Source organism: Heteronotia binoei, chromosome 16 (assembly GCF_032191835.1).
Source record: "Heteronotia binoei isolate CCM8104 ecotype False Entrance Well chromosome 16, APGP_CSIRO_Hbin_v1, whole genome shotgun sequence".
Taxonomy (NCBI): Eukaryota; Metazoa; Chordata; class Lepidosauria; order Squamata; family Gekkonidae; genus Heteronotia; species Heteronotia binoei.
Genome location: NC_083238.1, coordinates 45939515 through 45967067, shown reverse-complemented (window position 1 = coordinate 45967067; position 27553 = coordinate 45939515). Strand labels below are relative to the sequence as shown.

The 27553-nt window shown below is 43.6% G+C and overlaps 1 protein-coding gene across 1 annotated transcript in view; it reads left to right on the top strand.

The window, feature by feature from the left end:
• Nucleotides 1-27553, top strand: part of PARD3B (par-3 family cell polarity regulator beta) — a 769788-nt gene that overhangs the window by 321863 nt on the left and 420372 nt on the right. The window contains exons 12-15 of the mRNA XM_060256951.1: nt 8087-8260; nt 14261-14393; nt 24464-24560; nt 27303-27418. Coding sequence (XP_060112934.1) covers nt 8087-8260; nt 14261-14393; nt 24464-24560; nt 27303-27418 — 520 coding nt within the window. The remainder of the gene's footprint in view (nt 1-8086; nt 8261-14260; nt 14394-24463; nt 24561-27302; nt 27419-27553) is intronic.

The window sequence follows — 27553 nt, the reverse complement described above, 5'->3', positions numbered from 1 at the left end:
TATATTGAATGCTTTAGTGGTAGTGGGGGCACAATCAGATTTGAAAATATACATATTATAGACAACTAAGACACATGACAGATGTAAGCAGCTCTGACAAGTGCTTATAGAAAACTCTTAATGAGCTTATGATTGAATCAAATTCATTGTAAGCAGGCTAATGGTTTTTCAATGCTGCTTCCTCTTTCATGTCTCGCTTTTCACCGCAGACTCTTTTGGTCCATATTAGGTTCCTCCAGGTTTATGGAATTGACATGAATTATGTAAACTAAGATATATCTCAGATAAAAGAGACCACTTCCTCAATAAGAATTGTTACCGGGCCTTTGGTTTCTTTTAAGAGAGAAATTGTTTACTACGGACATGCAGGAATAGTGGCAGATACTGGATTTTAAAAGGAAGTCCCACTTTTATGAATACTTGACTCCCTGTCTTTTTTATTTATCTTCACTGGATTACTTTTCTGAAGATGACTAGCAATAATGGCTTCTGTACAAGCAGCTTCTTAAGTTTATCTGGGATACTTGTTAATTTATGTAGATAGATATATCCCACTCCCCCCCTCCCAGTTTGAGATTTACAGCAGATTTCTCTCCTCCCATTTTACCCTCACAGCCTCAGCCTTGTGAGGTAGGTTGGGCTGAGAGATAGTGACTGACCCAATGTTACCCAAGCTGTAGGTTTAGAACAGATAAAATGAAGTACTTCTTCACCTGAAGAGTAATTAACATGTGGAATTCACTGCCACAGGAAGTGGTTGCAGATACGAGAATAGACGGCTTCAAGAGGAGATTAGATAAACATATGGAGGAGAGGTCCACCAGTGACTATTAGCCATAAGGTATAGATGGAACTCTCTCTCTGGGGCAAGTGATGCTCTGTATTTTTGGTGCTGGGAGGGCTTCTGGAGTCTGGCCTCACTTGTGTGACCCAGAGTGTGGGATTGGCTGGGACACTGGCCTGATTCCACATGACTTCTCTTATGTTCTAAGTGTGAGCAACTAAAGAAGACAATGTATCAGATATATGAGCAACAGTATATGAAGTTTACCTTTTAAATACCAATAATAATCTATTTGAACTCTTGTTAAGTGCATTAAAAGTTAAAACATTGGTCATCATGCCTAGTATGATACAGTTCTATATATAATATATTGCTAGTGTCTTTAGGCTTTATGCTAGCAGAAAGATTACAGGATCAGTTTTAACTGAGGATAGTCTCATACAAGATGGTGTAGTGGTTCAAGCTTGCTGCTGTTGTGGAGGAAGTATCAATATTATTATAATTCCAGTTTGTGGAGTAGGACAAAGGTTTCAGTGTTACATGGTACATGTTAGGGCCAGATCTGAAAAATCTTCTTCGTGGTCTCTGCGCTTCACACTCATGGGGATAGAGCGCCTGCGCTGATCCCCGAATTGGTATCTGAAAAGCCCAGGATTTTTCCACGCTCGGCGCCAGTGAGCATGCGTAGACGTCCCAGTATGCATGCTCACCGGCGCCAGCGCGGGGATCCCGCCAGTCCCTTTTTTACCGCTGCGCGGAGAGGATCTACCTTTCGTGTCCCCGGTCGGTAAGATAGTTGGTTTTTGCCTTATCGCTGTATATAGCCCGTTTGTTGTTTTTCTTAATTAGTGAGTAGATAATTTTTTTTAAAAAAAGAGTTTGTGATTGTTGGACTTGCCCCTTGGGGCCTTTCCCCCCATTTGTTTCCCCCCAATTTTCCCCCTCAGAGGACTCTTGAGTGGTTTTTTTTGTGTTTGGCGTCTATGGAAAGACATTGGGGGTTTTTCAAATGCTGCTGCTCTTGTGGGAAGAAGATTGCCCCCCCCCCAGACGGCCATTCTCTGTGTCTTCTCTGCTTGGGTGAAGCGCACCGCGTGGAGTCCTGCCCGCACTGCCTCCGCTTCTCCAAGCAAACGAGAAAGAAGCGGGCGGCGCAGCTTTCGGCTGCTTTAACTGAGTCGGCACTCCACCCTCAAAAATCGGTCGACGATGGCAGACACTGCGGCTCCGACGGTCACATCGGCTAATGTGGCACTGGTCTCGACCGAATTGCCAATCGAGCGAGGCTCCTCCACAAAATGATCCCATGAAGGATCAGTGGATACGCCTGCCAAGAAGCATCGGGATGACTCGGGGACCCGAGCATCCGTACCGAAGAAGGCGAAGTCTAAAGAGACGCGGAAGAGGTCCCGCACTTCCATCGCCTTCTCGCGACGTTTCGGCACCGATGACTTCTGCTCCGCTGAGGAAGATCCTGACGTCCCCGTGCCGCAGCCCATCGGCATTGAGAGGCAGCGCTCATCAATCTCATCTCTCGATGTCAGAACATGAGATCGACCTCACTCAGCGATCCTCTTCTTCTGGGTCGAGGCGACGTAGTGGGAGTGGTTCGATCGCCGAAGTAGAGCCATTTGCGCCGATAGACCCATCGACCCCGATGGAACCTAGAGGCAGACGAGATCTGGAGCCTTCCATGGCACCACGCCATTTCCCACCGCTACCACCGTGGGAGCAGCGTCAGTGGCTGCCCACCTATCCGTACCCTTACCCACCATATCAGTGGTTTCCACCGAAGGAGTTTGCAGAGTAGGATCAGCAATCGGAGGCATCCTACATGTTGAGGCTTTCGCACCATTCCAGAAGGCCCTCGGCATCGGCCCCTCCGGAGAGGCGTACCACCCCAGCGGCTGAGACTCATCGGTGGCCATCGGCATGGACCCATTCACCCATCTGGGAATCGACGCCGATCCTCTCCAAGCACTCCATGCAGAGGGAGTCTTCCTCGTCGGACTCTGAGAGCAGTACCCACAACCAGGAAAGAGCCTTGGAGCCTTCGCCAGTGTCCCATACGGCTGAGGGTCTTCCTATCTCGCCATCGGAATATCTGAAGTCCTATGGCGAACTGGTGAAGAGGGTGGCAACCTCCCTCTCCCTGCCTGTGACACAACCACAACCCGTCGTGGATGATAATGTCTTCGACATTATGCAAAAGGACACATCCACAGCAATCGCTTTGTCGGTCACCAAAGTGATTCTGCAGGCAGTCAAGGAGCCGTGGAAGAAACCATCTTCTACGCCGGTGTCATCTAGAAGGCTGGACCACATGTATAGGGTCCAGGAGGCGGGTGCTGAGTTCCTTTTCGCCCACCCGAAACCGAACTCAGTTGTCGTCTCTTCCTCCTCCAAGGCGCGTAAGGTCCACTCATCCCCACCTGACAAGGAAGGGAAGAAGCTGGATAATATGGGAAGAAAGGTCTACTCTGCAGGGGCCCTAGGAGTAAAGGTATCTAACTATGCTGCTTGCATGGCTAGATACCAATACTCCATATGGGAACAACTCACCCCTCTCCTCTCTTCCCTGAGAGAAGACAAAAAGGCTGCTGCCAGGAAGCTGCAGAAAGAAGGCTTTGCTGTGGCCAAGCAACAATTGGCTGCAGCAAAGCACATGGTGAATGTGTCCGCAAAGACCATCACGTCGCTGTGTGCCTTCGTCAACACTCATGGCTAAGGTCAACAGCCCTGCAGCAAGACACGAGGGCCTTTGTTGAGGACTTGCCCTTTGAAGGGGACGGCCTTTTCAGCACCACCACAGATGCTGCAGGAGATAGACAAGAGCCTGAAGACCTCCAGGAACTTGGGTGTGCAGGCAACCTCCAGAGCTCTTAAGGTGAAGCAGTGGCACAAACCCTGGGCCAAGAAGACCTATCAAAAGTTCTCGCCCGAACAACAATGGAGACCTCGTTCGACCCAGCCTGATAGCCGGCCACCATACTCAGGCAACAATAGGAACCGTTATGGCTCCCAGGCCACTGGCAAATCCAAGGGCACTCACCCTCAAAAGCAGGGCCTTTGACTTTCTCGCGGCACGCGTCATCGTCCCCACTGGTTTTACATCTATCCGCCTCCGCACTTTCCTACCTGCCTGGGAGTTGATCTCTACAGACAGGTGGGCTCTGTCCATCATAGAAGAGGGCTACAAGATAGAGTTTGTTCAGATTCCGAACCAATCTGTGGTAATCACCACTCCCCCTTCCCCACCTCTGCTGGCAGAGGTGAACAACCTCCTACAGAAACAAGCCATAGAGAGAGTTCCAATGGAGGCCAGGAAGGGAGGTTTTTACTCTCGTTACTTTCTGGTCCCCAAGCGGGACGGGGGCTTAAGACCAATTATGGATCTTCGGAATCTGAACAAATTTATTCTGTACCAGAAGTTCAGAATGTCCACTCTGCAAACAATCCTGCCCCTCATCAATCAAGGGGACTGGATGGCGACCCTGGACCTCAAGGATGCCTACTTCCATGTCAGCATCCATCCGGCATTCAGGCATTTTTTTCGGTTTGCAGTGGGTTCCCAACACTTCCAGTTCAAAGCCCTTCTGTTTGGCCTGCCCACTGCACCTCGGGTGTTTACGAAGATGATGAGCGTTGTGGCTGCCCATCTCCGTCTCCAGGGAGTTGTCGTTTTTCCATACATAGATAACTAGCTCCTTGTGGCGACGTCGAGGGAAAGTTTGTCAATGCACATTGCCATCACTCTGCGTCTTCTTGACACCTTGGGGTTGCAGGTCAATTTGGAGAAATCTCACCTTACTCGGTCAAGGACAGTGCAGTTTATAGGGGCTTTGCTGGATACGAACTGGCATCTCCGCAGAGAGCGAGGGACATTATCTGTCTGGTACGACTTCTACAGAGGCGAAAGTGGGGCACAGCGCAGCAGCTGCAGCGGATGCTGGGGCTGATGGCGGCAACGACAAGCATGCTACTTTTTGCGAAACTGCGGATGAGAGGCCTGCAGTTGTTGTTTCTTTGCCAGTTTCGCCCACTCAGAGACTCACCTCAAAAGAGGTTCGTCATCCCATCTGTGACTCTTCAGACGCTACAGTGGTGGGAGTCAGAGAACAATATCTGTCAGGGAGCTCCCTTTCATCTCCCGACTCCCACTGTGAGTATCACAACAGATGCTTCCTTGTGGGGTTGGGGGGCCCACATGGAAGGTCTGTGTGTGGGGGGCCCATGGCCGCCAAAACTGACTCAATGCCACATAAATTACCTAGAACTGCTGGCAGTTCATTTTGCACTATGTTCTTTCCGCCCCTTGGTGGCAGGGAAGATTGTGGCGTTACTTACGGACAATACCACTGCCCTGTGCTACATCAACAGGCAGGGAGGGACAGTTTCTCGCCGGCTCTGCGCTCTGGCGATGGATCTCTGGTTGGAGTGTCTACAATATGACATCTTTGTGAAGGCTGCACATCTTCCAGGGGTCCTCAACATGCAGGCAGACTCCCTCAGCAGGGGTGGGGCTTCCCCACACGAGTGGGAACTGCAGTAGCGTTTTCTGAAGCCTGTGTTCCAGCTTTGAGGGTACCCGCAGCTGGATGTCTTCGCCACGGCCGAGAACAAGAAATGTTCCATGTTCTGTTCCAGAGGGGGAGCGGATCCAGCGTCACTGGGAGACGGTCTCCTGCTTCCTTGGGAGGGTCGGTTCCTCTACATGTTTCCGCCCCTGCTGTTGTTGACGAAGGTGGTCAACAAGATAGCAAGAGAGAGACCACGTTGCATCCTGGTGACTCCCTGGTGGCCTCGCCAGAACTGGTTTTCAATCCTGCTCCAACTGTCGAGGGGGGTCTTTTACCAGTTTCCGGCAGAACCGGACCTTCTGTCAGCTCAGGGCGGTCACGTATTCTATCACAACGTGCCCCACCTGAAGCTGACAGCGTGGCTCATCAACCCGTAGGGTTTTCTGACAGGGTCCAGCAAGTCCTCATGAACAGTAGAAAACCTTCCACCCGCGCTTCCTATGACAGGAAGTGGTGGAAATTCACTCAGTTCTTAGTTGACCCTTCAGTCTCACCTAGCAGGGTGGGGTTGTCGGTAATTTTTGATTTTTTGTTATCCCTAGTGGATGCTGACCTTGTTTTCTCCTCCATTAAGGTGTATTTGGCAGCAATATCTGCTTTTCATGATCCTGTGGAGGGATATTCTGTTTTTGCGCACCCTCATTCCAAGAAGTTTTTGAGGGGTTTGTTTAGGCTGCATCCACCATCAAGATCGCCCCCGCAGTTGTGGGACGACTTTAGTGCTGGACAAACCAACTCATCGCCCCTTTGAGCCGATGGCCACGTGCTCTTTGCAGCTCCTATCATGGAAAACTGCATTTTTGGTTGCCATCACATCAGTATGTCGTGTAGGGGACCTCACGGCGATGCGTTGTGATTATCCCTATCTTGTTTTTCGGGAGGCTGGAGTTTCCTTGGATCCGGACATTACTTTTCTTCCGAAGGCGGTCTCTCAGTTCCACCTCAATTTAGAAGTTTGGTTGCCCACTTTTTACCCTACCCCTTCCTCGGATGAGGAACATAGGTTGCGTGCTTTGGACATTAAGCATGCTTTGCTGTTTTATTTGAACCGTTCAAAGCGTTTTCGTAAGGACAAGCAGCGTTTTGTTTCATATGCTTGCCCCCAAGTTAGGTTCCAGGATTTCGTCTCAGAGGCTCTCAAAATGGCTCACTGAGACGATTAAACTCTGTTATTTGTTGGCGAAGAAGCCATTACCTGGGCCTGTTCATGGACACTCCACAAGAGCAATGGCTATGTCGGTGACGTTCCTGAGAGGCGTGTCCCTGACTGATGTCTGCAAGGCTGCCACCTGGTCTTCTCCGCATACCTTCATGAAGCACTACGCGCTGGACGTGCATGCTCAGCAGAGGACTCAGTTGGGAACTGCGGTGTTGCAAGCTGTTTCTTCCGGTTGACCGTCTTCCCGCCTCCAGATATGTCTTGCTTGCTAATCTCCCATGAGTGTGAAGGACAGAGAGCACGAAGAAGATAGACAGGTTTCTTACCTGTAACTGTAGATCTTCGAATGGTCATCTGTGCATTCACACAACCCGCCCTCCTTCCCCACTGCTGATGGTCTCCCTCCAGTAGGGACTTCCAGCGGTCAGGAAGGAACTGGCGGGATCCCTGTGCTGGTGAGCATGTGTACTGGGACCCCTGCACATGCCCATTGGCGCCGAGTGTGGAAAAATCCTGGGCTTTTCAGATACTGATTCGGGGATCGGCGCAGGCGCTCTATCCCCATGAGTGTGAATGCACAGATGACCACTCGAAGCTCTACAGTTACAGGTAAGCAACCTGTCTTTTCCGTAGAAGTGTACAAGAGCTCCAGCATGTGTTCCTTAGTTGTCATAGTTTATTCCTACCATAGCTTTTTGTGTGGTGTTGGAGGCTACTTGGAAAATTCTTACTAATTTATGGATTGTAGGCCAGTATTGGGGTATTCTTTTGAAATGGAGTGAAGAACCTCGCCCTTATTCAGATAGCTTGACCTAGTTTGAACTTGTCAGATCTCAAAAGCTAAACAGGGTTGGCCCTGGATAGTATTTCAGTTGGAGACCACCAAGGAAATCCAGGGTCACGACACAGAGACAGGCAATGGCAAACCACCTCTGAACGTCTCTTGCTTTGAAAACCCTGCAAGATCACCTTGTTGGACTGTGACCACCATGCACAGCCTCAGATGCCTCTGTGCAGAGAGCTCATTCAGTTATGGGTTTTGGCAATTACCTGTAGATCTGCTCTATTTTAGGCCGACTCAGTATCCTTTGTTAAGAGCAGATTTTGGAAGATGCTGAATCTGAGAGTACCATGGGTTGGCTCAGCTGGTTTATATTCTCCATGAATCATGTTTGGCAATCTGAGTTTGAGAGGAAGTGCATACCAATTGTAGTTTTGATGCGGAACTGTTTTCATTCAGCACCAAGCCATAGTTGAGTGTCACATTTGAACCTATCTGTTGGTTCTGGTTGCAAGAAGACTATTTGGAAAAAAAATTCATAAGCTTACTACCTGTGATAGTTTGCCTTCAGCACAGTTTGCCCATGTATTTTGAGGTTCTATTTCTGCTGTCTGTTACAGTCATTATAGTCCTGGGGTATGGTTAATTAAAAATAGGTTGTGTTTTAGTACTCCACAAATTCCTTCTCCTCCAATTGTATTTTAAAAAAAACATGTTTCTGAGACTTGCTCACTGGTATATAACACTTTAAAATAATTATGTAATACTTTTTTTTTTCCCAGGATGGCCGGTTGAGAACAAATGACCAGCTTCTTGCAGTGAATGGGGAGTCTTTGCTTGGGAAATCAAACCATGAGGCCATGGAGACCTTGAGACGTTCCATGTCTATGGAGGGCAACATTCGTGGGATGATCCAGCTAGTGGTTCTCAGGAGACTGGATAGGCAAGCAGAAGTGGTATGAGAAATGGTTATTTCAGACTACTGATTTCTGCACCATTCTATAACCGTGGTTGTGAAACATTAAGGAACTTCTGTTGAAGTTGATGGTTTCAGTTTTCCTGTTATTTTATCTGGATTATGGGCTGTTACGGGTTAAAAAGTAAAATATATAATGAAATGGTTTTTTGGAAGTCCTATAAGATGTAATAATTATGTCAAAGCAATATTTATAGGCAGCATGATTGAAAATTTACAGGGCTTTTTGCATTGGCTGATCCTGGTAGCTATTCTGGTATGACACAAGCAAGAAATCTTGCACTTTGATTTTTGCCTTAATCTTTATGTTGAAAACAAATAGGACAAAACAGTACATCTAACAAATGTTGCTCTAAAACCTTATTTTCTGTAATGCAACCGCAGGGGTTATCAGGCTGTTTATGCAGGAAAATTAACACATTGTACACAGTCCCTAAATTAAAGACTGAGAGAGAGAGAGAAATCTGCTGTTCTTTGTTACATAATAGCCCACAATTCTTACCCACAAATAAGCAACCTGTTTGTAAATTGTTGGTCTGCTTAAACAAGAACAAGATTTTACGTGTTTTCCTATGAAGGTTTCCCAGTCTCAGTTCATACTGAATATCCTTTAAGTAATCTTTTGCTGAAAACCAAAACCACATTTCCTCCTCTCTCCCCCAAATATACCTTTGAACGTCACCTCGATGTATGAAATGCATGCACACTTCTTGCCTGTGCTCCCGTGAAGAATATATAATTAGCCCCTGACTGAATCAAACCCATTTTAAACAGAAATTAATTTTATAGGAGATGCTTGCGGTTCAAATGTAATTCCATTTGAAGCTGAAGGCTCTAGCAAAGTGGGCCATGACCCATTCTTTTTCTTACCTGAACTACTTCCTTCCCTGCTGCATCCTGGCTTGGTTTAACAGGATATGTTTAAATACCCATTATTTTTTATTGGCTGGGACACTAATGGAACCTTTTCATGACAGCTCTGTTTCACTAGCTGAATGCTCTAATTAGGTACCATACTGATCAGTTGTTGGGCTATCGATTCTGCTGTTTATCAAAGAGTCAGAAAAGCAGATTTTGTGTGTGTGTGTGTGTGTATGCTGCTGTTAGTTTAAGGCTGTCTCCCACCTTGGTTTGCTCGCTGGAGGTGACTCATGCCTTAAAATCATAAAAAAACAATAACAATAACAAACTATTTGTGTTAAACACAAGCCAGGGGCATGAAAACAGCGTTGAACAAATGTGAGCAGCCTAAAAAAATACTCATAGCCCACATGCCAGAAGAAAATCACAGAACAACTGAAAAAAGTAAAACCCATAGTTTAAAAGCCTAGGTAACAAGAGTTGTGAATACACACTTCATGAACTTCAAGGGGAGAAGGCATTCTGAAGAAAGGTGCCACCACTGAAAAAGTCTTGTCTCTTCACCTCTTTGCAAGTGGAGGCATAGAGACCAGATAGGGACAGATCTTAACTAAAGGGGAGGACAGGAGGGGATGAAGCAGTCCTGCCGGTACCCTAGCCCTAAGCTATTTAGAGCCTTAAATTTAAAAACCAGCATTTTGACATGCACCCATGAACAGGTAGGCAGCCAGCAGTTGCAACAGTCCTTTGCCAATATCTAGTTACCGCATTTTGGCGCCATTGAAATTTCCAGATGGCCGTCAAGGGGAACCCCATGTAAAGCACATTATGGTAATCTAACCAGTGTGTGATGTGAACATAGATCTCCACGGCCAGGTTACGCTTTTTGAGGAATAGCCATAGCTGATATATCAATTGATAGATCCAGGTGGGCAGCTGTGTTGGTATGAAGCGATAGAACAAAGTAGGAGTCCAGTAGCACCTTTAAGACCAACAAAGTTTTATTCAGAATGTAACCTTCTGTGTGCATGCAGACTTCAGATGAGGAATGAGGTACAGTGAGCAGAGCTACATATAGCTGATGGGCAGTGGTTTAGAATGCAAAGTGGTACAAAGTTAAAATCCAATGGCAGAATAGCAAAATTAACAAATTGAGAAAACCTTGATCTGGGTGACATTTGCTTGGGAAATCAATAAAACAATAACATGTCATAATGTGAGAATGCCTGTTAATTATTCTATTGCTAGTAAGCCTGGGCCAAAATGAGGGCATTTCTTTCTCAGAAGTTCAGTTGATAGTTATAGAAGAAGCTACATGCCACTTGGGAGGCCTGGGACTTCAGCCATCCAGAAGCATCTCCAAGCTGTGAACCTGCTCCTTCAGGGGAGTGCTACACCCTCCGGGACTTTTGCCCTTGAACAGCTTTATCATTGACCAAGAAATATGCTTTGAGTCCCCACTGGAGAGGGAGGTGGTACATGAGATAGTAAATAAACAGCCTCAGTCTTGTTTGGACTAAGTTTCAATTTATTTGCAGTCATCCATCTCATTATCTTATCCAGACACTTGCTGAGGACAATCTGAAGAGGAAATGTTGAGCTGGGTATCATCTGCATATTGGTGGGGTGGAATTCTAGCAGGAGCTCCTTTGCATATTAGGCCACACCCCCAATGTAGCAAATCCTCCAAGCGCTTACAGGGCTCTTTTTTGTACGCTCTTGGAGAATTGGCTACATCAGGGGTGTGTGGCCTAATGTGCAAAGGAAGTCCTGCTAGAATTCCACCCATGGTGGTGGTACCTCACTTCAGCTCTTCTAATGCTCTCTCCTAGCAGCTTCATGTAGATGGTGTGTGCCAGAGATGCCATCTTTGAATGCAGGTGGAGCTACATTCTCCTACAGAGAGGTTTTTTTTTTTCCTTTAATCTCCTAGGTCCACTCAGCTAGCCCAGCCCAGCATAATACTATCTACCAGAAATAGTAAATGGTAGAAATGTCATTATGTGTGTACTTGCATAGGCCTGGATGCTCTCAGATATGTGTGAACACAGTTAAACGTATACACAGAGACAGTTAAATCAACAAATGCTACAGTGGTGACTCTAAACAACTCATAGCAAGTGGGTGGGCCATGAGATTAGGATTTACTTGTTCTCCAAGCAAATCCAGTAATTTACTCCAAGTAAATATGCAAAAGAAAGACCAGGTTGGCATGGCTTTGAGAATTAATTTTGAACGAAAACATGCTTTTAATAGTTACAGAAAGTAAGAATTTTGTCTTCGTGCCCCCCCTCCCTCCCAGTACAAGTAAAGCTCTTTCCTTTTAAAAATAACTCTTCTTAGTAAACTGTTTGTTTTTTTTACAAAGCGGCTGTCAGAACAAATGTGGAATTGTTATTATTTGGAGAAGAAAAACTTTGAAAAGCCAAATAGATTGAAACATGGGTTAAGGATTTGCCATTTACTTCCAAAGCTGCTCTGGTGTGCATTCATTACCGAGCATATGTAGCAGCCATTGAGAGAAGGGAACCAGCTGGCTGTCAAAAAATTACCATTGGCACCGTTTTTCTTGTCTTTACAAGGCTACAAGCTGCCTTCACAGATGGAGCACTAATGGGAAGCCAGTTGTGGTCAGAAGAAACTCTGTCCCACATTCTGCCCTTGCTTGTGTGTAATCTGGGACTGTGCTGAATTTTCCACTACATTTTATTCATGAGGCTCCAAATGCCAGCTTTGGGAGGATGGAAATCTCTCTCCAAACCACATTGAGGTTGTGTGACTGTTCATTTGCCCCAGTTGTTTGGTGCTCTTCTGTCTTTCCGGCTCCTGTTGCCTCAAGCACTGTTCCTTCACTAGATGGTCCTGCTTTTTCCTCCATGGGTGATTCCAGCCTGTGAGAAATCACGCCTTGAATGGGGTGATGTTGTCACAGGGTTGTGTTCAGCAGCCAGCTTTGGTGTCACGGAAGGCCAGAAAGTCAAATGAGAGTGAGGATAAGAGAATGCAATCAGTGTTTCTGCCAAGAGAGATACATATTTTTAACAACACATGGAATAGATTAAAAAAATACTAGTGAAAACATTTGCAGTGATCTGTATGTACATCCTGGGCAGTCCTGGCAGTAACTTACCATGTAAGAGCACAGCTTGAAATAGTTTAGAGAAGGCTGTTCCAGTAGTCAATAGTAGGTTATTGTAGCAGCCATAATAGCTCAGACTAGCCTGATCTTGTTAGAGGTCAGAAGCTAAAAACAGTCACAGAATCATCGAGTTGGAAGGGACCTCCAGGGTCATCTAGTCCAGACCCCTGCACCATGCAGGAATTTCACAAATACCTCCTCCCTCCACATACATCCTCAGTGACCCTTACATATTTTCTCAGTGACCCTTGCTCCATGCCCAGAAGATAGTAAAAACCTCCAGGATCCCTGACCAAATTGGCCTGGAGAAAAATTGCTGAGTGACCCCAAATTGGCTATCAGCATTTCCCTGGGTGTGTAAGAAAGGGCCACGAGAACTGAACACTGATGCAACCCTTCCTGCCCTCCCTCTCACAATCTGTCCAAGTTCACAAAATCAGCATTAATGTTAGATGGCCATCTAGCTTCTGTTTAAAAACCTCCAAAGAAGGATAGCCTACCACTTTCTGAGGAAGCCTGTTCCACTGAGGAACCACTCTTAACTGTCAGGAAGTTCTTCCTAATGCTTAGCTGGAAACTCTTCTGACTTAATTTCAACCCGTTGGTTCTGGTCTGACCTTCTGGGGCAACAGAAAACAATTCTGCATGACAGCCTCTATATGACAGCCCTTCAAGTACGTGAAGATGGTGATCATATCACCTCTTAGCCTCCTCTCCAGGTTGGACATACACAGCTCCTTCAGCCTTTCCTCATAGGACTTGGTTTCCATCTTCGTTGCCTTCTTCTGGACACATTCCAGCTTTTCTGTATCCTTCTTAAATGGTTGTGCCCAAAACTGAACACAGTATTCTAGATGAGGTCTAACCAGAGCAGAGCAAAGTGATACCATCATTTTGTGTGACCTGGACACTCTACTTCTGTCAGCACTTGAATGGGAGACCACCAGTGAAGGCTAGAACTATTATGCAGAGGAAGGCAATGACAAGCCACCTCTGTTCATCTCTTAACCTAAAAACCCAAACCTCAAGAGATGGAACTTTATGGGGTTTGCCATGAGCTAGTAGTGACTCGGCAGCAAACTTTTATTGCAGGAGTATTTCCTGGTGGATCTCAGAAATTCAGACCATCTGGAGACTTTATTTTTTTTCACATCATTCTCCTGCTGCTTCCTCCAAGGAACTCAGCATGGTTCGTATGTTTTTGTTCTCACAACCTCATTTTCACAACCACCACCTTGTGAAATTGAGAGATGGTGAATGGCCCAGGATCATCCAGTTGGGATTTAAACCTGGGCCTTCCAGATGATATTCCTGCAGTCTAAACACTACAGCACACTGGCTTTCTGCCATTTGCATGAAAGCAGCATCTGATGAGCAGACCAGTAGACCAGACTAGCCCCCATCTCGTCAGAACTTGGAAGCTAAGGAAGGTCAGGCAGGGTTAGTTCTTGAATGGGAGATCCCCCCCCCCAGGAAAATAGGTGGGGGGGCTGTTGTGCACAGGAAGGCAATGGCAGCTATCTCTGCTGTTCTGTTACCTTGAAAACTCCATGGTCCTCCAGTTGACTTGACTCGGTTGTGACTTGACAGGGCACAGTTACTATCGGTGATGACTGATGACCTTTTAAGTACAATTGACTTTCACATTATTTTGGTGCAACAGACTCCTTATAAGCAATGCACAAACAATGTCATGTAGGGTTGACCAGGACTTGTTTTGAGCAGGAACACACAGGAATGCAATTCTGGTGGACTTGGCAACAGGGGGTGTGGCCTAATAGGCAAATGAGTTCCCTTTGGGCTTCATGTGATCTGGACACTCTACCTTTGTCAGTACTTGAATGGGAGACCACCAATGAAGGCTAGGACTTGATTTCTGCAAAGAAAAAAAGCCCTGGGGTTGACTGATTTTTTGGGGGGAAGGGGGCATCACTGATAACCATATTTGCTCTCACTGTGTGTGATTGTGTTTCCTCCTAGGAGCCTGCAGAGCCTGTGGTGTTGTGTCCAAAACCTGAACCTGAAGGGAGTGTTAACCTTACAACCTTTCCTAGACGTAGCGATGCTGCTGTGCAGTGTTTTGTACCATGCTGCCCTCAGGAGAGGTTGAACGGTAAGTGCTACGCATCCTACTCCAACTGGCTATAAAACAACAACAACAAACTAACTTTCCCAAGTTGCTTTGTTTTTAAAAATACACCTCAGCGTCAAAGGCAATTAATTAGAGTAAGTGCAGACATTGTAAGGCATGAAGATTTCATGGCAGGTGGAAGAGCTGACTCAGAACTTGTGAATGAGATTCCTGGCACCAGTTCCTGCTTAAGTGACAGTTTAGGGCTTGCTATCCCGCTGTTTAAGGCTGGATATAAATCAATTTATGGGGGCAAGGTAGGGATGAAGCATTTGTTCTTGATAAGTCTAGATTCTTCTGTTTCGAAAGTTACCAGAATCTAATAAGGTGAACGTGCAGGCTGTGAACAGTTTTGTTTGCACTAAGTCCTTTCCGGTGGGGTGGGGAGATTGCTGTGCACTGTCTGAGTACCAGAGCAGTGTGGAACACTGAAAACGTTAACCAGGTGGGGGAGACTATGAGTGATGCATGGTGGGGGAGACTATGAGTGATGCCTGGATTCATGCTATGTAAAGAATAGCCATCATTAAGCCTTGATGTTATTTGAGTTTGTCAGTTTTCTTACCCTGTAAGTTTTTTCATGAGAACATAAAATAAGCCACGTTGGATCAGGCCAGTGGCCCATCCAGTCCAACACTCTGTGACACACAATGGCCAAAAAACCAGGCACCATCAGGAGGCCCACCAGTGGGGCCAGGACACCAGAAGCCCTCCCCCCGTCCCCCCCACTTCCCTGCCCAGCCTGTTAAAGGCAATGTGCTTGTTTTGGCTTTTAACCATCTTTGGGAGTCTCCCTAATTTGTTTTAGCTTACTGGTTCCAGTTAGCATGTCATGAGGCAAGGACACCTGAAAATGTGAGTTGCTTGGGGAATGATAGGCTGGCTGTTTCATCAGCAATCAAGAAGGGGCTGCATCATTGATAGACTGCCCGGCACAGGATGGACTTTCTCTTTCAAGCCTGCGTGCAAGTACTGTGTGGTGGACCTGTGTCTGATGAGCAAGACTCTTTCTTTTACTTGCCTTCGTGTGTCCCTTAAGAATGCTTCCAGTCCAGCATATACTCTTTGCAACTTGAGCAATTGACTAAACTGGAACGTCTCCTGTCTTGTGGTGTCTGGAGCTACTGAGAGCTTGCAGATAACCTCAGAAGAGAACCTTAGAGGATGAAAGCCTCTGGTAAAGGTCTAGAACCCTGGGAGTTCCTGGCTGCGGAGGTGGCTGTTGTTCAGAGCCTAGGAACAGGGATAGGACTCTAGGACAATCCACACTACCAGTGGTCTGTGGCCTTCTGGTAGTGGTTCCTAAATGGTAAATTTAGATACAAATGTTGCCACTACCTGGTTATTTTTCTATTATTGCTTTTGCGTTTAGCTTGATTTAAAAGGGGGGAAATCATTCTTCTCATGGTGTAGGAATTTAAACAGTAGCAATGGTTGGTTACATTCAGGTTAATCTGAGGTGGGGATCACACTGTTAATTTAATTTCTGTTTTACCTGTTTATTGGATTCAAAACAATAAAAATGTAAGAACCTTCAAGGTAAGAATCCTATGAGACTGATTGGTGTTTTAACACCAACAGTGAAAACTAAAAAAAAAAGTATTGGGGGGAAAAGACAAAACACCTGTCAAAGGCAAGCTAAAATTGGGAGGAAAATAGCAATTCTTCTCCCAGTATTTTGGAGGGAAAGTCAGATCTACCTGAATTTATGTAATTGAAAAAAATTATGGAAAACATGCAGACTTAATTCTAAGGACTGGTGTGCCAGCAAATGCATTTTAAAAATGCTGTACAATATAGTGCATGCTCCCAAATCATGATGAATACACCTTTGCTTTTGGTCACACAGTGTGTCTTAGGGTCATGGTGGGCAAAGAGCATGATGATTCTCCCTCTACTTCTTCATCTTGCTTGTCATCTGCCATTGGATCTTTGTGATGACCAACACTTGTACAAAGTCAAGGGCCTCCACTAGAAGTTTTGTAGATTAAACAGACTCATGTAGAGGGATGTGGGTGGAACAATTTGTGAATTAGCCTTGGTTACTGTTACTTTCATATTTCATATGTCAGATGTGAAATACACTAGTTTTAATTTTGTGTTGGCTATGTAAGTAATGATACTTTGTATTCTATATTGGCAAGTGATATATAAAGCTGTTTTTATGGAAAAAAAGAGAATAACATGTAGCATGAGAAGAAAAGAGGAGTTACAGTAGAGCAGCTGAAGATATTAGCCTGGCTGGACACGCAGGTAGTTCTCAGCACAGCCTTGTTCCGTGTGTATTTGCTCTAGGAAGTGAATCAGTCTGTTCGCTTGTGAAACGCTGGGAAGCCCTTATCCTCTGGTTAGATCATCATCATCATAATCTTCTTCCTCCTCCTTCTCTTCTTCTTTCTCCTTTTCTTCCTCCTCCTCCTATATCATTAATTATTTTAGCTTTCTATCATGTTCTCCCTGCAAGCAGGCAAACACAATTGAAAACATTAAAAACCAAGTCAATAAATTTTGAAACAATTACACAATTTAAGCCAATTTAAAAGATGGCGAGATAAAAATCACTGTTGTAGTATAAGCCCATAGGCTGAACAAAATGAAATAGAGTCAGTAGAAATGATGTCAGTGCTCCATAGGGGAGGACAGATGAACCACCATTGGCAGGGAGGCCAGATACTTAGGTGTCCACTGCTTCACCTGAAAGCCTGGTGGAACAGGCTCTATTTTGCAGGCCTTGCAGAATTGCAACAGGTCCTGCAGTACCCTTATATCCAGTGGGAGCATGTTCCACCAGGTGGGGGCCAGGACGGAAAAAGCCGTGACCCTAATTGAGGCTAAGTGGATATCTTTTGGGCCAGGGATACCCAAATGTTTCTCAGCAGAATGCAAGGCTCTCCAGGGGATATATGGAGAGAGGTGGTCCCTTATATATGCTGGTCCCAGGCCATTCAGAGCTACCACTACTACTCCCCAGCCTACTACTATTACCACTACCACTTTTTGGGACATCAGCCTAAATTTTTTATGCTTGCCAGAGATTTTTTTTATTTTAAATTACTGATTTATCACATTTTTTATATTGGTTGTATTGTATTGATTTCACCTTGGCTCTCTACTGTAGCAAACTTTTTTATCATTTGCTTTCAGTGTCATTTTAAAAACTGTCTTAAGGTTGATGGTTTTTAAAAACTGTTATCTTCTGATGGCCTTTTGCCATTTGTTATTTTCATGGTTTTTATGTCTTGGAAAACTACCTTGAGCACTTAGTGGAGAGAACGGTATAAAACGTGTTATAATAACTAAGCAAGAGCAGTGTTGGTCAAAAGAGAGAACTGGGTGTGAATAGGATAGGGGAAGGGAAGCCAGGAAGAGAATTAAAAAGGTCAAACTAATTAAATTGCTGTGTGGTTAAAGATGACATATGACATAACATAGAAGGCAGGCTTTAGACGAGAAAAGGAAATGTTATAATATGTATAGTTGAGTATTGGATTACATTGAGTATTTACTGGGTGCGGTGAGAGACAGTGTGAGAAGAAGGAAGCACAAATATCTTGAGGTGACTGGCAGCCTTACAAATATCTTGAGGTGACTGGCAGCCTTACCCTGAGCCTGCTCCGGCGGGGAGGGTGGGATATAAATAAAATTATCTATCTATCTATCTACATGTGCTAGTAGCTGTAATGAAACTGAAGTGGAATGAGTGGAGAGAGCCAGACTTTAGTCTCAGAAAATATTGACATACTGCACATGTACTGAAAAACTGTGATTTAGAGAAAAAATAAATTAAAACCATAGTTCCTCATAAATAAATACATTTTGGGAACCATCTTGTTGATTCTCTCATGGTATGTCTGGAGAAGAACAAAGTTGTGTGTGTGTATGTAAAGTGCCATAAGTCACAGCTGGCATGGCAACCCAGTAGGGTTTTCAAGGCAAGTGATAAAGCAGAGGTGATTTGCCTTTGTCTTCTTCTGCAGGGCTATTCTTGGTGGTCTCCCATCCAAGTACCAACCTAGCTTAACTTCCAGGATCTGACAAGACTGGGCTATACTGTATCCTTCTCCCCTCTCCCACTGTATCCTCACAACAAAGTTGTGGAATCAAGGAATATCTCTTCCTTCCTTCTTGTACAGAAGTGACAAACTCTGCCTCAGACTTACGCTTACACAAGAATAAGAAGGTTTTGTTCAATTCCTCATCCTCAGTGCAGCCCTCATGTCATGTAGCACTACCTGCAGTGGATGATGTTGGGATTCAACCAGTTGGGCGGGGGAGAAAAGGGAATTGTGGGGAAGGCCATCTTTTGTGTGACCTTTTTCCACTTGTGATGCTGTCGGATCTGACAGCTTCACAAGTGGAAAAAGGTCACACAAAAGATGGCCGTGAAGGACACGGCAACATGTTGTGTTGTTGTTATGTGAAGCAAGGCTTAGAAGTTACAGAGGTGAAAGATGGTGGTGGAAAATGCTATCAGGTCATAGCTGACTTATGACATCCATAGGATTCTCAAGCAAAAGATAAATGTAGGTAGTTTGCCATTACCTACCACTGTGTGACAACGATGAAGAAGAAGAAGAGGAAGAAGAAGAAAAGAGATCTTTTCATTATTGTTATAAAGGAGAACATAAAAAACCCAGGTGAAAAAGCAGTTTTAAAAAAATTGCTTTGCCTATGACTGCAGGAAGAAAAGATTCTTTAAAAGCCAGTATTGAAATACTAGCATTCAGTCTATTTTTATATGAATAATCTGATACTTGCCACCCAGAGGTCCTCAGTTTGTTCCTCTGCCAAACTGTTGTGCAGAGGCAGCATTTTGTTTAAGTACAGCCTCTTCAAAGAAGTCTCACTTCAGTGCCAGTTACTTCACATTTCTGTTGCTGAAAGATTACTGGAATCTGCCTCATCAGGGGGTTTGTAAGTTGCAAAAAAAAAAAGAAGAAGAAGAAGGAAAAAATTACCAGCAGCATGAGGGACTTGCTGTCATCTCTGTGGCTGTTTCCCTAATATTTGCCCTAAGGAATAGCTTGACATAATGAAATTTAAAATGAGTGCAAACATCTACATTTAGAAGTGTTTTTCCATATTAGGTTTCACCAAGGGTGGAATTCTAGGAAGAGCTCCTTTGCATATTAGGCCCCACACCCTTGATGTAGCCAATCCTCCAAGCGCTTACAAAAAAGAACCTTGGAAGCTCTTGGAGGACTGGCTACATCAGGGGTATGTGCCCTAATATGCAAAGGAGCTCCTGCTAGAATTCCACCCCTGGGTTTCACACTGAAATAACTTTTAAAGTTAATTGTCTTTCACTTGGGTAGAATGTCCCATCCAGTTGCAGTCAATTTTTGGCGACCCCATAGGCTTTTTGAGGCAGGAGATGAACAGATGTCATCGCCTGCCTCTTCATAGCAACCGTAGCCTCCTTTGATCGCCTTCTGTCCCAAGACTAACCATGGTTGACCCTGCTTAGCATTTTGTGACTGGTCCCAATACTTCATGGCTGCCAATTATGTGATTGGCCTTCTTCGTCTTTGTGGCAAGCATGTAGAGGTACTGCCAACTACCTCTTCTCAGAATTCCAGAAGAGTCTACAGACTCAGTGAGAATGAAGACCCCTGAGTTGAAGGAGGGATAAGGAAATGTACAATTTATTAAGTGAAATTTACCATCCATTGCTAAAATTTTGTGTAAGAAGATGAACAGACAACAAGAATTACAAAGACTAACAGGCTGTGAAGTTACTTCTAAGGTAAAGTACCTAGGGGTGGAGATAACAATGAAAAATATTGATTTGTTTAAGAATAATTATGAGAAGTTATGGCATAGAATGGAGGAAGATATGCTAAAATGGAACAAGCTCAATTTGTCATTGCTGGGTAGAATAGCTGCAATAAAAATGAATATTCTACCAAGGATAATGTATCTGTTTCAAACTATTCCTATTGTGAAAGACGCTAAACAGTTTGATAAATGGCGAAGGAAAATCTCAGAATTTGTGTGGGCTGGGAAGAAACCAAGGATTAAAATGATTATTTTGACAGATGCAAAAGAGAGAGGTGGATTCCAATTACCAGATTTAAAATTGTATCATGAAGCAGTTTGTTTAGTATGGATGAAAGAATGGATAACATTGTTAAATAAAAAACTTTTAGTGTTGGAAGGCCATGGAAAAAAATTTGGCTGGCATGCATACTTGTATTATGGAAAAAAGAGGATGGATGGTCTTTTCTCTCACCATTATATAAGAAGTAATCTATTAAATACATGGACAAAGAAATATGGTGATGAGAGGAGACCTTTATGGATAGTGCCAGCTGAAGTGATAAAGATAACGGCTAAAACAGCCGAAGAAAAACGGCTATCATATAATCAGCTATTAAAAATACAAAGTGGAAAAATAGAACTGAAAACTGCTGAAGAACTGAGTTACAAATATGACTGATTTCAAATGCAACAAATAAAAAGTTTGGTGGAGAATGATATTAAAACTGAAGGAATAAGGAAAGAACAAACAGAAATGGAAAGAGTTCTGCTCGGAGATAATGAGAAATTAATTTCAAAAGTATACAAATTACTTTTACAATGGTCTACAGAAGATGAAGTAGTGAAATTTCAAATGATAAAATGGGCAATTAATGTAAATAAAGAAATAAAGATGGAATCTTGGGAATATTTGTGGAAGAACTCTATGAAACTCGCAACATGTCAAAGTATTAAAGAAAACTGTTTTAAGATGATGTATAGATGGTATATGACTCCAAAAAAATTAGCAAAGATGAACAACAAGATGGCGGACAAGTGTTGGAAATGTAAAAAGCATGAAGGTTCTTTCTACCATATGTGGTGGACTTGTGAAAGAGCTAAAATGTTTTGGCAAATGATTCAGCTATTGGGATATGAATTCAATAAAGTTGCAGAGACTTTTCTGCTGGGATTACAAATGGAAAAATTTCCAAAAGAAGATAGAACTTTAATATGGTACTTGCTCTCAGCTGCTAGGACATTGTATGCGCAGCTGTGGAAGCAAGAAAAAATACCAGAGAAATGGGATTGGATTATAAAAGTTATGTCATGGAGTGAAATGGACAAATTAACAAGAAAATTAAGAGACTATGATTTGGAGCTCTTTAAGTTGGAGTGGAAGAAGTTCAGAAGATACGTAGAAAAAGAGTGGAAAATAAAAGGACATTGGACAATCTTTGATAATGATTAAGTTTTTAAAGTGAGAATATAACTTTTGGTTTTTTAATAGTTAAGAGTACCTTTAATATTTGTTTCTTTTAAGTAAATAACACTGGCGGGGGTCAAGTAACGGGGGGAGGGGTGGGGGGAAAGTAAGATATGGGGTAGAAAATTTTTTCTTTTTTAAAGTTTTTATAAGATGTAGATATAGTTTTGCTACCATATGTTACTAATAAAATTGTTTATCACGCAAAAATGTTTCCAGATGTGGTTAATCCAAGTTTTTTTACATGAACAGGAACCCCATTTTCTCATACCGTACGACCTTGTCTACTTGAATGAAAGATTACTTTTTCCCACATAATCCGTAAAGTTGAATACAAGTTCCTTTTATGTCCAGAGATTTTTTAAAAAAAAATTGTATATAACATTATTTTTAATGAAGATAAACTTGCTTCTGTAATCATCTTCCTTTCAAGTAAATAAACTCTTTTAAGATTATTTGCTTGCATTGCCTTCCCCATCCCACTTGTAAAGACTTTTGAAAATTGTGATCTCTAGATAGATTAATGACAGTAATAATATATCCAATTAATATGTAATAACCTGTAATTAATATAGAATACTGAATAGTTTAGTTCAAGATAAGTGCTCATATAAATGAGATTATTGGGGTGGAGGTCCACAAATGCAGTCATCAGGTTAGCAGTGGCAACCAGAAATTCCTTCCTGGTAATCAGAAAGGAAAGCTTCCAGCATACATCAGTATAAGTATAACAACTCTTTTAAATGCCATGAGTAACTTAGGGAGGGAGAGGCTGTGTCTTAGGTTGCAGTGCAGCATCAGTGTCATGACTGGAGCAGAGAGGGTCACAGACAACAAGCCTGCGGGTACAAAAGGAACTTCCTTGGGTATTTTTTAGAATCTCCCCAGCCATCTGAGAACATCTTATCCATTATTGGCTCCTAGAGTGGTGGAAGACTGTGTTTCACCATCGAATCAGTATTTCAGTGGTTTCCCCCCCCCTCCATATTTTCATCATGTAGGCATTTTCCCACTCACAAATAAGAGATAGTTTGGTGTAGAGGATAAGAGTCTTGGACTCTAATCTGGAGAATCGGGTTTGATTCCCCTCTCGTCCACATGCAGCCAACTGGGTGACCTTGGGTCAATCGCAGTTCTTGCAGAACTCTCAACCCCACCTACCTCACAGGGGTGTCTGTTGTGGGGAGAGGAAGGGAAGAAGATTGCAAGCCACTCTGAGACTCCTGAGTGAAGGGTAGGGTATAAATCCAAGTCGTTGTTTTCTTCTACTTTTTCTCCTTCTTCTTCTCTTCTCATTCTCCTCCTCCTTCTCCTTTGCCTCCTCCTCCCCCTCCCCCCATATATTTGAAGGACAGCTTGATTTGCCTCTGTGTAGCTGGAAGCAAGAAAGTAAGCCCTGCTGGCTATAGAAATGTAACTTGACCACCTAGCTGAGCCATCGTTAACCTGGCTGATACTTAGTTAAGCATATCTTGAAATAGTGTGATTATTCTTTGAGTAGCCTTAGTAGGTATGTTAGTTAGTAGTGGAGAAGATAGATGATGGTGATTAGTATTTAGAAAATTATGAAGAGATAGAAGAGGGTAAAGAGAGCTTGAGAGCTTGTGGTATTAAAAGAAATAATTTAAATGACTGAATGTCATAAGTAGTTAAATGGGTTTTCATGCAGGAAAACAAGTAATAGTTGAAATCAAGGATCAAATGTGAGTAATAGCTGTGATGATTCGGGAAAGCAATCTGGGACTTAATTAAGAAAACAAGTGGATTAAGCTAGCAGAAATTGAACCAGTGCTCTTGAAGTGGAAACAGAACTCCTTATCTGTCATGAGAGTTTGTGTGTATGTGTGGGTATGTATGCTGTGGTCTTTGGGTTCTATTCATATGGTACAGCTTTGTTTGTTTAGTTAGTCTATATAGGCCATTTTAAAACATACTTTTGAATTAATGTAGCAGATCCTATAACTGAAGAATTGTCTGTTTCTTTGCCCCAGAGATCAGTTAGGCAAGACCTTTCTTTGACTCTCGGTCTTCCAAGAGTATGGTAATAAAGTGCACGAGACTGCATTGTTTCCACATCCTAGGGAAGTCATACTTCCTGCGTTAAATGCAGCTGTAAGTCAAGTTTCAGTTCCCCAATGAGAAGCTAAACCAATGCCATGGTCCCCCTTGCTATACTTATTTGTAGGAAGTTTTTCTCTTAATCAGAAACGGGGAGGAAAGAAAGACAGAAGTGTCCAAATGGGAGGGACTTTGCATAGGTGCCTGCACTTGTGAAAATAATATGGAGGTTCCTTTGAGCGTGGCTGAGTTTGGGCTTGCCCTATCAGGCTGTGAGAGCAAGGATGGGTTGCGTGGATACCTTTCATCAGTGTGGTGACCTGGGAACATCTGCAGCTGCCCACGGTTGCTGGAAAAGAAAATGGAAATGACCAGACTAATTACAGCGCAGCTCAGGATATAACTATACAATTGCTGGCTGTTTATTTGCAGCATAAGTTTGTGTGGGTATGTGTGAGACAGACTATTCATTGAAATTAATAAAACTAATAAAGAACTTTGACTCCTCTTCACCATAAGGAGGATTTCAGTGTGTTTATCTTTAATTATGCATGTGCAAATGGGAAAATCAGGTCTTTTGAAAATCCTGGGGGATATATTTTCTGCTTGGTGTCATTTTAATTCTAGTTTAGTTAGTTTGGAGATTTGTGTAATTTGTTACTAGCTTCAAGTGATGTTCGGGCTTGCCAGTTTTGCGCTCTTCATCAGCAAACAGATGTAATACATTTTCTAGTATCACAGTCTGTTGTTGTTACTTTGTTTATTTCAGAGCTTTGTGTGTCTCAGCGGGGCATGGCTGGAGATGAAACCCCGCCCCCTTTGCCTCCGCATCCCAGCGATGAACTGCTCATAGATTATAACCATAGGTTTGTAAATGTTTATTATTTATGGCTTCTGTTACTGCTGGTAATAATGTAGCTTCTCTGTGATATGTGAAAAAACACATAGCTTTATTTCCTTATCTGTCAAGCTGTAGAGAAGTATATATTCGTTTACCTTATCCATTCTTAAAATATTAGATGGTCATTATTCCCATTTCAAAGATAGGAACTGAGGCATGTTGATTCCCCCAAAACTGAATTTTGGACCTTCCCTAAGGCTAAGATCTAACTCATCTGTCAAGGAACTGATAAGGTTCCTGGTGGCAAAAAATGACATTGATGTATACTGAACATCAGTGTAATTTATGCTTCCGTAGGCATCTTATTGCCAATACGCCTGTGTCTGGTTACATGACAGCTTGCAGTGAGGATTAAAAAGGAAGGAAGTATGCACTCCCTTGCCCTTCCTGTCCTAAAGCAGTTTTCCCTTTTTCGGCACAACCACAGTAAGGGACGTGTTGCAGTTTCCACTACTGCAAATCTGATCAGGGTGGCTGCTTCACCAGAAGTCTTGAGTAAAGATTGAAACTGCTTAAAGAATTGTGATCTAAGTGTGAAATCTGGTTGACCACAAGGGTGTTTGAGGAAGATACCATGCTCTACCAAAACAGACGAGGCCCTTCATTAAATCTGCACTGGGACTGTGGCATTAGAGTGCCACAGTAGTTGGGAGCTGTTTACTTTTTACAACTTTTTGCAAGCGTTTGGGCTATGCAGGGAAATGGAACATGGAACAAAGGATTGAAAGTGAAGCCAATTATCTGGATTGTGAGACTGGGGAACAGTGAAGCAACTGTATAGGCAATTTTAGTTTCTTTTTCCATGTGAAGAGGGAAGCGGGAGAAGGCTGGGGTATTTATTTATTTTATTCGATTTTTAGTCTGCCCTTTCCATAGAACAGGCTCAGGGTGTGTTACATCATGGAAGAAGGTCTGGGTAAAGCTCTGTCTGGGCCGTGAGAACTCAAAGGGTCAGAAGACGAAGAAGACTGCAGATTAATACCCCACCCTTCTCTCGGAATCAGAGTCTCAGAGTGGCTTACAATCTCCTATATCTTCTCCCCCCACAACAGACACCCTGTGAGGTGGGTAGGGCTGAGAGGGCTCTCACAGCAGCTGCCCTTTCAAGGACAACCTCTGCCAGAGCTATGGCTGACCCAAGCCCATTCCAGCAGCTGCAAGTGGAGGAGTGGGGAATCAAACCCGGTTCTCCAAGATAAGAGTCCGCCCACTTAACCACTACACCAAACTGGCTCACCTTTAGTACAAGATACAGATACCTGTGAGAAATAGGTTTGCCTATAAGCCTTACTTGTATCTAATAGCAATGGTGCAGATATACTGGCGAGCCTGCTTGTATGGCGGTATATATACAGGGGAATGGGAGGAAATGCTGGTGACTTTTGGACAAGATGGAGAAACAGTTGAAGGGGCAACTGTTGAAAGGAGTAAAGTTCAATATGGAAAGTTTGTGAAATTCCTTGTTTGAAGTACACAGGGCTGTTCACAGTTGTAAAAAAAATTACACCTGATGTTGTGGAGACTAAAACTCATCTCCTCATATGAAAGATTTCAAGCATTTATTTCTAGAAGAAGAAGACTGCAGATTTATACCCCGCCCTTCTCTCTGAATCAGAGACTCAGAGCGGCTTACAATCTCCTATATCTTCTGCCCCCACAACAGACACCCTGTGAGGTGGGTGGGGCTGAAAGGGCTCTCACAGCAGCTGCCCTTTCAAGGACAACTCCTGTTATAGCTATGACTAACCCAAGGCCATTCCAGCAGCTGTAAGTGGAGGAGTGCGGAATCATACCCGGTTCTCCCAGATAATAGTCCGCGCACTTAACCACTACACCAAACTGGCTCTTCTAGTTTTCCTTCTAGCTGTGTTTGTTGTTCAGATATTTAAGTGCTTTAACTAGTAAGTGAAACACATATAGGCATGGATCCTGTGTGAATTTCTGTGGGTGCAAGGAGGGGGTTGGTTTTTGCCAGCCTCTGCCCCCCCCTGAAATTTCTGATTCCATTCCAGGCTTATTCCTGCGGGTTCCCCGTGTTCCCATGAACAGCTATTGGGGCGAGATTTGGTTTTGCCATATTAGGTGAGATTCCTGGCCTGGATAGCCCAAGCTAGTCCGATCTCAATAGATCTCAGAAGCTAAGCAGGGCTAGTTAGTTGGGAGATCTCCTAGGAATATCAGGGTTATGACATGGAACTGGCCAATGGCAAACCACCTCTCAGTGTCTCTTTCCTTGAAAACCCTCTGGAGTCAGCTGTGACTTGACAGCAGCAACAATGAAGGAGGGACAGTTGGCAGAAATCTATGTGAGATCCGACCCTTTATGCAGCGCCTACTCGTTTCTCTTGCTTTTTAAAACGAATAATAATGCTAATGTATTCATGGGCATCTCTTTATCAAGTTTCTAAATATCGCAGGGAATACACAGTGATAAACTGGTGTTTCTTATTTATTATTGAAATGTTCACAAAGTGAACACAGATGCAAGGCAAAAAGCAATTCTTTTAGGTCTTGGCTCTATTTTCTCCATTATATATCTTGAGAGTAAAATCAGATTTAATAGAGGTGACAACTGATAAAAGAAATTTGGATGACTTAAAATAACTAGGGAATTGAGGGATAGATTCATTTTTGTGGGATTTAATTCATCCACTTTTGAGCTGGTGCCTAATTGACTTTTTTTTTTTGGCGTGTCTTCTTTCCGTAGCTCAGTAGCAGATTCGGCTGCGTGTTTACCCGATCAGCACATCAACTTCAGACCGTTGACACTGGCCAAGCAGACGGAATCAATTAATCTGAAAGCCTCCAAGAGCATGGATCTCGGTGAGAATGGGTGGGGATAACAATGATAGTTCTTTTTTTTAGCCCCACTATACATTTCCTGCTATTTTTTTTAAGACACACAACTTGAAGAAAACCATATAGAGGAAACAGAATGGCAAGAACAATGATCTGTCT